Here is an 11,460-nt window from a genome sequence, read left to right as displayed (position 1 = left end):
TCTGCATTCTATGGCTGTGTGGTCTGGTTAGCTTCATTCTGTTCCAAGAACATACTTTCCCCAAATCCTGGTCAGCTGTCTGGCAAAGTAAGTTACTTGTTGCAAACAGAACTGAGAGCTCCTGGATTGAAAAATTCAAATCTATCACCACTGCTAGAAAAGTGCACATTTAAAAATCAAACAAACAAAAATGTGATCATTTTACTAGGTAAAATTCAAAAGCACTTTAAAACCACCACTATACATATCTTAGTGTGAAACTACTTTAAATAGAAATCCCTTAAGTGTAATGTTTTTGGTAAACATTATTTAAGTATGATATACATACAGGAAAGTGCTTGAATCATGTGTGTGAATTTTTACAAAATGAACACACACATGTATGGCAGGATCCACAAGAATCAAAACATTACCAACACCCTAGAAGGTCCCCATATTCCACCCTCTTGATGACACTCCCTTCCCCACATGTGTAACTGCTATCCTGACTTCAAACACCACATATTAGTTTTATGCTTTTGAATTCTATATAAATGGAATCATACAGTATACTTTCTTTTGTTTAGCTTCTTTAAACGTTATTAGTGAGGTTCATTCATGTTGTTGCATTAACTCTCACGTCTATATAGTATTTCACTGTGTGAATATACCACAACCCACTTATCCATTCTTCCATACTTTTTGGGTCATATCTTCTGGTTGTGAACATGTATGTATGCATTTCTATTGTGTATTAGGTATTACTAACTCAACTTTGTAGATACCACCCAAAGTAGTTCTCCAAAGTGGCTGTAGAAATTTATGCTCCCACCAAAAATGTATGAGTTCTTGTTGCTCCACATCTGTATCAACACTTGGTATTCTCTGTCCTTTCCATTTTAGTCATTCTAGTGTATATAAAATTGTATCTCGTGGTAATTTTAATTCACATTTCCCTGATGACTAGAAGCTGACCATCATTATTCAACGATTTTGTGAGGTGCCTGTTCAAGTCTTTCATCCATTTATGTCATCATTTATCTTTTTTTTTTTTTGACTTGGAGTTCTTCACATATTCTGGATATAAATCCTCAATAAGGTATTTATAATTGTTTATGTTTTTACTCCTCCCCACTTTAAAGACTTCTGTTATATAATTTTGGTAAAAATGGCTATTTCTAGACTCACCTTCCTAAACTCTGGCTCAAACTCAACAGTTTCTCAAACACATTTTCCTTCTAAAAATGACTTGAGTCATGACAATGTCCACAAGCACCTTGGCTAGCCAGCCATTTCTCCCTACTTTTCTTCTGATTGCTTTATCTGTCTCATTTATAAACCCAACTTCTTGGTTCTGAATGAAAAGTACATAATAAGGAAAAGATATACAGTATGATTGAGCACAAAGAGACACTAGAAATCAGGAGGTCTGAATTCTGATATTAAGTGGCTGTGTGACACTGGGCAAATCAGTTAAACTTCCACTTCTCTTCTGTGTTATGAGGGGGTTGGAATATATGATCAAAATCCCCACTAATCCAAGAAACTGCTTTACTTTCAGGAGCATTAAACCCCACATCTGCCTATTTATAATCATAATTGGTGTGTGTACTATCTGCTCTTTAAAAGACATCTTTTCTCTTTGAAGAGATGCTCTTTTAAAAACTCTTTTCAAAGAGTGTCCCGATCCTTTGACAGGGTGCTTCTTTATGTTGCAGAACAATGGCTTTTCAGTTATTGATTGAACAATCTTTTTTTCCTATGTCTTAAGAGGCCTGAAGCAGATGCTATGAGTTCCCCACCCAAATCTCTTCAGCCATGAGTACCATTTCAGTGCCCACCAGCTGACCTCCCAACTGCCGGCACCTAAATCTCTTTGCAGAGGGTTTCCTGTGGCCACCAGAGCCCGATCTACTTATACTCATGTGCTGGGCACTGACTCTCCCTGTCTTTGTGGGAACTGCCTTCAGTGGATGACTGACAGCAGGTGGCTGTCAATCAACGATGCTGAAAGGACGCTAGTTCCTTTGCACCCCAGGTGGAATATAACGAGGTGCATATTTTTCAGTTGTTCCCACAACTCCCCAGCAGGATGGTGCTCCAAAATGTTGACTTGCTTGTTAAGAACACGTATTGGCTTCCTTCAATTCTGTCTTAATTCTCTATTTCCCTACTGGTGCTTTCCTAGGATCTCATCCCAAATAAACTGTCTGCACGCAAATACATGTCTCAGTGTCAACTTCTGGGGGAACTCGAACTAAAAGGGAGCCCTTAGAACAACTTCAGAGGCATTTTATCACACCTCACCTGAGAAAATTGGTTCCCTTCTTCATACTCTTACATTGTGGCAATACATTAAAACTAATAACCTGAAAATACTGGATTATTACCAAAAAAGAATAAAAATCACCCATTCTATAATGAATAAGCTTTCTCATGAATTTTTAAGTATTTCTCTACATAAAGTTGGTAGAGTTTTTCATTTCACACTGCTTCTTACTCCTTTAGAAATTGTTAAAATACACTTAAGGAAATAAAAACCATGTTGCTACACTGGATCTTAAATAATTTGGCTTGCAGAATTACGAATTACAATGCTTTAGTTCATTTGCCAAAAGTAGAGATGAGTACACTGATTTCCTTTCATTTGTAAGTCTACTTTTAGAAACCATTCATTTTTTCAATTTGAAGTAATATTCAGAATGCTATGGGATTCCATGTACTATATTTCCAAATCACAGTGGTACATGATTATAGGACTTTTTGCAGTCTATAGTGAGGGCGCCAATTCAATTTCATGATCTTAAGTAACAATCTATAAAGAGGGAAATAAAAAACTTTAAAGTTCATACTGAAAACAAGCCGAAATACAATAAGGTGGCACTTTTTTTAGCAGATCTTGCCACACCCACACAAAAAAAGGAAAAATGTTAATTTAAATCCACTTTTTATTCTTTCATAGATTTTAACAATTATACACAACTTTTAACATAAAGATAGTGAAACCTCAAGGATAAGGAGGCAATATATACGACCTCTTCTATTCGTTTGTCAGGGTACAATGTGTGAGATTTAACACTGGAAAAATACATATGAAACTTGTTAACTGGCTCCACTTAGGATCAGGCACAGCACAATAAATATAGAACTGCATCATCTTTTTAAAAGACTGTTGTTAACTTTAACACATTCTTATTAAAGAAATATGATCAGTGACCAATGTGAAATTCTATAACATATGGGTGAAGGGACACTTACAGTGAGGCTCTGAGCAAAGTTTCTCTAGCATGTTCACACCCATACATCAACATTCTTAAAAAGGAGTAAGAATGTACATTGCAAATTCAGAAAAACACAAAAGAAACTTGGTCAAACTTTCTTCGTCATATCATTCATTACTAACACAATCCTAGTTTGCTGGTAGGTTTAAGGTAGGAATTGAAAGTTTTTGAAATTCTTTTAATTTCCACTGGTCTTAGGGCCTCTGGGTAGGAGGCCACATTGGAAAGCAAACTGATTCAGCAGCACCATTACATCCACGTCTCAACAAATCACTGCACAATTTTTATCTTTCAATATTCTGAAAGGTTAAAAAAAGATACATGGCAGAATACTTATTCTGAACAGCAGGCCACTGTAAGAACATGTAATCTGCAAGGATTTAAACAAACATAGCTGAATTCTCTAACTGCATCTTTCCTTAACAGACCAAAAGAAATATATTACCTAATGTGCCTTATCATACAAACACAGAAACTTTTATTTTAAAACATATACTTAAAAGATAGGAAGAAATGATCTTTTTTTCACATGACCCAGATTCTGTTATCAGCAGATATAAGAATTAACTTCATCCCTATGAAACAGAATGGAAACTGTTATGCTGCTACAGCTACAGGTATTCTGAGAAATCTTTTGAGCCAGTGAATCAAAAACCATGTGAAAGAATAATATTTTTTACAATCAGGAAGCTGGTTGTTCAGAAATTCAATTAGCAAACAAACAAACATGTGAAACATGTCATTATCTTGTAAAAACATAGTGCCACTCTGGCCCCAAGAATCACTAAAGCCCAGCTGGTCCTTAAAGGTGCAAACAGCCTTTAACCACTACTAAATATCTTCTCTGTGGCATTTTACTGCCTATCACATTGCCACATGATTCTTAGAAGCTTAGGGTTCTACGATGTTTGAGGAAAAAAAAGAGGGTGTGATGTGGATCAAGTTCTCGGTGATTGTTTTAAACGTAATTTTAAAAAGAATTTGCTAGCAATGTAGTATAATAGTCCTTGATACCGAATTTTTCCTAGTGAAGTAAAATAGGCTTTAACAAGATGATGTTAATCTAAGTTTGATCACCTGGCTCCTTTTTCACTTTTTTAGAGGGCACTGATTCATCTATTGTGCTGAGTCCCACAAATGCCTGCTTTAAAAACAGTACAGTTCTCAACAGTTTCCCACAAACATTCTTGATTTATACTGGGGGAAAGCAACACATAATAGAAACATTAATTATTCACGTTTTAAAAAAGTAATTATTTCCTACAAAGCAGGTTACTTAGCAAAATGCTAAGCTGCCAACAACTTTACCACACAGATGTTGAGTCATTTCACAATGAACCTGACAAAATGTATAGAAGTCTGGCCTTCCATTCCAGATCCATTGCAAAGAGAGTACACGCGGTAGTCCTGTTTACAATTTAATGGCGATGAGGAAAGGGCAAACCTAGGACAAGGAGAGACGTCACCCTACATACACGTTTACAGTAGTGTAGCCATTGTATATCCTATTTACTACATTCACCACTTTGGAGAAAGGATCAGGGAGGCCCTTCAAACACTGGAACAAAGGAATGTTTGTTTTATATAAGACCTACCAAATAAACAGGGAAACAAATGATAACACACATAGGCACTAGTCTCAAAGCTGCACAATAAAGAAGCAAAGGGTTTGAGATGAGAAATTTAGGAAAATATACACATATGAGAGCTTGCTGAGGAAAAGGAGGAAAGAAATCACAGTTCTAATCTTCAAGGCTACGGAATGCATTCTGCATATCCTCAAGAAGTTGTGCATAGTCGGCCTTGATCTTTGCCTCACCATCTTTCACTGGATCCTGAAAGAAGACATGACAGAATTCAATTTACCTTTGGAAAATAATTTTCAGAACACATAGTGAGTTATTTATATTTACTATATTTGAGTACTAGGCTGAGGTGCACTGGTAAAACACAGGCAGGAGGCAGAATTAACCTTATTTTTCTTTTTTCCTTTAAGGGTAGAAATGTATAAAGTAGTCATCCAACCAAACAGAAGACAAAATTTCCATTTTGTGTCTTGCTTGCTAACTGTATTCAACAACCAATGGATTTACCCTCAACGATATGCAAACTATTAGGGAATTATGCAGCAATGTGTATTAGATGCATTCCTCTCTGTGTATATGATAGTCGGAATTTAATCAAAACAGAATTTACTATTCAAGGTCTGGTAGTATCACCTTGGGACGGGGGGAGTAAAATTTCTAAAATAATCTCAAAATGCGCCCCATTTAAAATCTGTATGGAAAGCAACTTAATTGAGTAAAATATATGAAAGAAACCTTAAAGTGTTTAAGCCCTCTGACCCAATCATTCCACTTCTGAGAACATATACTAGGAAAATACACAAAACCAACTACATGAACAAAGTTGTCCATACCAACAACTGGAAATTTCCTAAATCCCTAAGAATAGGAAAATATTATTCTCCAGCCACAAAATAGTGCTATAGAAAAATACTTAATGATATTAAAGAACAACTGAAATGTTAATTTGATACAATATACCTGTAAACAGAAAAAAGAGAGCACCTTTAGTTATACTACCAGAAGTCATCACTATTATATTATTGCATATATTTTTTTATCATCTTCCTATGAATGTATAATTTTAAAAAATAAAATTTGGATCAAATTACATATGGAATTTCTTTGCAACCAACTTTTTTCACTAATTATACCATAAGCGTTTCCCTGTGTCTTTGGATATTCTTTGAAAAAAAGATGTTAATGCCTTTATAATATTTTTGCTGTAATGTACATGCCACAATGGTTCCGTTCACTTTTGGATGACATTTAAAAGTTTAATATACAATCTTTTACATACATCCATATCAAAATCTCTAATTTTTTCCTTGGGTTATATGTTTTGAAATGGAAAGACAGGACTCAAAGGGTGTGAATATTTTAAAATCCTTGATACAGTGAGTGTCTATACAAATTTACTTCCAATCTATAATGCAAACACTATATACATAACATACACATTCAGAGAATCACTCTTAATTTCTCAGTAGGAGATTAGTAAATATACTTGGATGTCATGACTTAGAAATAATTAAATACAACTCAACTGATCAAGTGTTTTAAAAACAATCTTACACATTTGAGTTTCTACAGATAATTTCACTTAATTATCTATTTATGTCTTGTGTACTTCCCAAAGAATGAGAGTCTACTTAAAAGTAAAAATGATGTGTAATAGGATACTTGAAGTAAGCAGCAGAAATCGTTTCAGAGGAGCATCGGGATTAGATATTAACAGGCACTTGAGGTAAGGTAGCTGCTGCTTAGCAATGATTTTAGCTCTAAATTGCCTGGCAGTTAAGACAAAAGGGAAAACACGTCGGCGTTTATTTTAGACGTGACATACTATAGTCTTTATCATGTGAATTCCTATTTGAACATAGCTTTGAGGTCTCTTCTGGTTTTACATAACCCGAGCATGTATGAAAATGATAAATGCCAGTTTCACACACCAGGTTTGGGACCCAGATATTTTAAAAAATCAAAAAGAAACTACTAAAAGAAGTTTATGGTAGAAACAAATATACCTTGAATTTCATGGAGGAAAGCTTATAGAGGATCTCCCCCATGTGCTCACGGATAATGGACCATGTGATTTTATTGTCACTCTGGGCAGTGGTTTCAACAGCTCTGCGGGCCATATCATAAAATGCAATCATGTTGGACAGTATCCCTACTGTCTTGTAGAATGGGCAGAACCTAGGATAAATGGAAGTCAAAATAATAAACAAAAACAAAATCCAAAGCAAGTTCATAGTTTTTACTTCATCTGTAAAATACCAGAGCATTAACTTCTTTATTTAGATATGCACACTACTTACATTTATTGCATGATACATAAGGAATGAAAAAAGAATAGTGGAAAAGATCAATAATACTTAACCAGAGTTTTTGGACAGAGATGTCTCAGGAATAGGGGGTGGATGGAGAGATGGAGCTATGTATTCTTTTATTTAAAGAGTGACGTTAATTTTTGTTAACACAATCAAACAGGAAGAACAATGAAACAGTACTGCCACAATCTAATGACCTCTGAGGGTTTGTGTTTGTACAGTGCAGTTAAAGCAGTTACCCAAATGGTAAAATAACTGAGTTGTAAAGACTCCCTTGTGACAGTCGGTGAAGGTTTAATAAATAATAGGAAAGCAGGGAACTGCAATTTCCTAAAGTTAATAAGCATTTCCTTTCTCCATTAATGTGTCCACTTTCATTTACCCATATCTTTTAATAATGAAGACACAGAAGTTAATATTCAACTTGCATCACATGCATTCTAATCAAATTTCCAACGCATTTAAACTTACTTGCATACACAATTTCATGCACACTCTCCATTACACTCTCTTCAAATAATTTTCCCTTTGTGGAGATATCTTTGTGTGGATGCTTCCTAGAGCTTCTTAAGTTCCTGATAGGTTTTTTTTGAGCCTTACTGATTATACTGTCATATTTTCTGCTTGTCTTACATTCTGGTAGTCTTCCTATGTGTTCAGTTTCCACTTTAGTCTTATACAGGGCCAAATATGATTGAGGGAGAAAAACTAGCCTATGATGAAAAAGGGTTCAAATTATCAAAGTTTAAAAGAAATGGGAACTTTTAAATAAGCCATGGAAGTAGCAGAGACAATAATGAAAAACAAGCACTGGGCAGGAGTAGCAGGGACTGGTGAGATGTCCGACAGGGACTTCAGTAGAAAGAAAAAGAATACGACTCTTGGGCTTCCCTGGTGGCGCAGTGGTTAAGAATCTACCTGCCAATGCAGGGGACATGAGTTCGAGTCCTCGTCCAGGAAAACCCCACATGCCGCGGAGCAACTAAGCCCGTGCACCGCAACTACTGAGCCTGCACTCTAGAGCCCACGAGCCACAACTACTGAGCCCACGTGCCACAATGGTGAAGTCCGCATGCCTAGAGCCTGTGCTCTGCAATAAGAGAAGCCACCAAAATGAGAAGCCCGTGCTCTGCAACAAAGAGTAGCCCCCGCTCTCTACAACTAGAGGAAGACTGCGCGCAGCAACAACGACCCAACGCAGCCATAAATAAATAAATAAATAAATATAAAAAGAATAGAACTCTTGGGAAATGAGGCACGAAAGTATATTATTTAGGAAAAGAGTAGAAGAGGCACAGGCTGTGGTAACAGGTAGTGAGAAAAGCTTCTGAAAGAGGCAATGATCCCCAGGCTCTGTACACTAAGCCACAATTTAATCTAATTAAAGATGGCTGGATAATGAGTGAAAACACTGTCATAACTGGAAAAATGAGCCAACTCAAGATAAGGGAACATACTGGATCACTAGATGTCTGCTATGGAAATATAAAATAAACCTATACACGGAGTCAGAGTGTGTCTGTATGAGAAAAAAAAAGGTGGCGAGGGTTTTGTTTTATTTTTTGTGTTTTTTTTGCGGTATGCGGGCCTCTCACTGTTGTGGCCTCTCCCGTTGCGGAGCACAGGCTCCGGACGTGCAGGCTCAGCGGCCATGGCTCACGGGCCCAGCCGCTCCGCGGCATGTGGGATCTTCCCGGACTGGGGCATGAGCCTGTGTCCCCTGCATCAGCAGGTGGACTCTCAACCACTGCGCCACCAGGGAAGCCCCGAGGGGAGGGTTTTAATGTGTAGGCAGCTCCTTCTTCAACACTTGATAGAATATCCTCAAATTAAAAAAAGAAAATCAGGCTAGATTACCTGTCATAAGGAGTATATCCATTTTGTTGAAGGAAATCATCTTTGATAAGTTTTGCTACCTCCAGAGTGATTTTATCTGTTTCTGCTAGTGAAGCCTAGAAGAGGAAAAAATACATTTTTAGAAATTTACTGCCACAACGTGGGACCAATAGTTCTAACCAGTTAGCATGCAGAAACCACATAGTCAACACACGATCACCTATCATTAATAAATTCACTTCAGGGGCTTCCCCGGTGGCGCAGTGGTTGAGAGTCTGCCTGCCGATGCAGGGGACACGGGTTCGTGCCCTGGTCGGGGAAGATCCCACATGCCGCGGAGCAGCTGGGCCCGTGAGCCATGGCCGCTGAGCCTGAGCGTCCGGAGCCTGTGCTCCGCAACGGGAGAGGCCACAACAGTGAGAGGCCCGCGTACCGCAAAAAAAATAAAAATTAAAAAAAAAATTAAAAAAAATAATAAATTCACTTCATAACTGCTTCCTGATTGATGTTCTTTTTTGGATTTTGTTGTGAAAACATATAACATAAATTTACTATCGTAACCATTTTTAAGTGTAGTTCAGTAGGTTAAGTATGTTCACATTGTTGTGAAACAGATTTCCATAACTTTTCATCTTACAAATTTGAAACTCTATACCTATTAAACAACAACTCCCCTTCCGCCCTCCCGGTCCCAGTTAACCACTACTCTACTTTCTACTTCTATGAATTTGACTACTTCAGATACGTTACATATAAGTATTTGTCTTTTTGTGGCTCGTTTATTTCACCTAACATAATGTCCCCTCAAGGTTCATCCACGTTGCAACATGTGTTTGAATTTCCCTTCCTTCTCAAGGCTGAAATGGAATATTAATTCCATTGTGTGTGCATGTGTGTGCGCGTGCACATGTGAGTGTGTTGCAAAGGACATCTGGGTTGCTCCCACCTTTTAGTGCTTAGATGTTTCTATGAACATGGGTACACAAATAGGCTGATTTTTTTTGAAACACCACATAGAGAGAAATGCCCAGCCAACCCTTAGCTATTCCAGTCATCCTAGCCCAGGCACCAGACATGTGAGGGAAGAAACTTTCAAATGACTATGGTCTCAGCCACCATATGACTGCAAAAACTGTATGAGGGGACCCAAGCAAGGCTTCCCATCTGAGTCCACTAAACCCAAAAACCATGAGCAAGAAAACACTACTTAAGCCACTATATGTCGGAGTGGTTTGTTATTCAATAATAATCTAAACACCAATCATCTTTCTACTTTCCATAACACAAGCAGGTCCCTCAAATATCTGCTGGATAAAGGAATAATCTAAAATCCTATTAGCTTAAAAAATATTTAATAAATACTAATTCTCCCAGCAAGAATCCACATATCCAAGGTTCTGTTTGTCCTTAAAAAGCTTCAGTGCAACTCACAGACCTGTCTTCCACAAGATTTTACAACCTACCTTTCCCACAAGCTGTACAATTTCTGCCAAGTCTTCTTCTTCCTGCAGAATCTCCTTAGCTTTGGTCCTCAGAGGAACAAACTCTGTGAAGTGTTTGTCATAGTACTCATCCAAGGCACGCATGTACTTGCTGTAGCTGATCAGCCAGTTGACAGACGGGAAATGCTTCCGTTGAGCTAGTTTCTTATCTAAGCCCCAGAATACCTGATTTAAAGACAAAAGCAAAAACAAAACATAAAAATTTTTCTTAAATACAATTTTTTTTGAAGTATTGAAATGTATTTGTTTGTCCTAAATATGCAATTCTATACTTTTCTGGTCAAATTATTTATCTTTTTAGTATATAACAAGTATACATGAAATAGAACAAAACTGCAAATAGGAAAATGTATTTCTTTTAGTTTCAGTATGGGTAATATCTACAAATCAAAATTTCCTTAATAGTATGTCAAATCTGATAGCAAAAACACTGACTCCTTTGAAGATTATGACAGTGCAATATAAACAGATGAACCAGAAAATGCTTATTAAGATAGATACTTCACTTTAATGAAAACCTCTAAATGTTCTGAATAAATTCAGTTCCCTATCATTAAGGGCCAATCCTAAAAGATGTGACAGTCATTTTTCTGAGGCCAAACATATATATGTATTTTATGCATTCCTAACTTTGCTCCCCATTTCCCTGCAATTAAAAATTCAAAATTTCAGCAAAGGTTAAACATCTTGAAAGTTGTGAATTTAGCCTCTACCACTTCCTTTTATCTGAAACTGACAGAAATATAGGCAAATATTCTATTTTTCCCATATGAATAATACATATGCTTATAAATGTATCAACATTAAAAAAATTATAGCTCTGATTTATATACATCTTTCATTTAGGCTTACTTTTTAAAAATTTTTTATTTATTTATTTTTTATACAGCAGGTTCTTATTGGTTATCTATTTTATACATATTAGTGTATACATGTCAATCCCAATTTTCCAGTTCATCCCCGC

At 36.7% G+C, this 11,460-nt stretch overlaps 1 protein-coding gene across 2 annotated transcripts in view; it reads right to left on the bottom strand.

Annotated features, from left to right (window-relative positions):
* Positions 1-4,814: 4,814 nt before the first annotated feature.
* The window catches only part of ATP6V1A (ATPase H+ transporting V1 subunit A), a 52,913-nt gene continuing 46,267 nt past the window's right edge, over positions 4,815-11,460 (bottom strand). For both annotated transcript variants that reach the window (XM_029214790.1, XM_029214791.1), the window contains exons 12-15: positions 10,458-10,661; positions 9,016-9,110; positions 6,853-7,024; positions 4,815-5,095 (exon numbers count right to left, since the gene is read on the bottom strand). In XM_029214790.1, coding sequence (XP_029070623.1) covers positions 5,003-5,095; positions 6,853-7,024; positions 9,016-9,110; positions 10,458-10,661 — 564 coding nt within the window. In that variant the 3' untranslated portion in view covers positions 4,815-5,002. The remainder of the gene's footprint in view (positions 5,096-6,852; positions 7,025-9,015; positions 9,111-10,457; positions 10,662-11,460) is intronic.

This window comes from Monodon monoceros, unplaced genomic scaffold (genome assembly GCF_005190385.1).
Source record: "Monodon monoceros isolate NGI ecotype Baffin Bay Population unplaced genomic scaffold, NGI_Narwhal_1 Super_Scaffold_11, whole genome shotgun sequence".
In the NCBI taxonomy this organism is placed as follows: domain Eukaryota; kingdom Metazoa; phylum Chordata; class Mammalia; order Artiodactyla; family Monodontidae; genus Monodon; species Monodon monoceros.
Note: the sequence above shows the minus strand (reverse complement) of the source record. Positions and strands in the feature narration are given on the sequence as shown.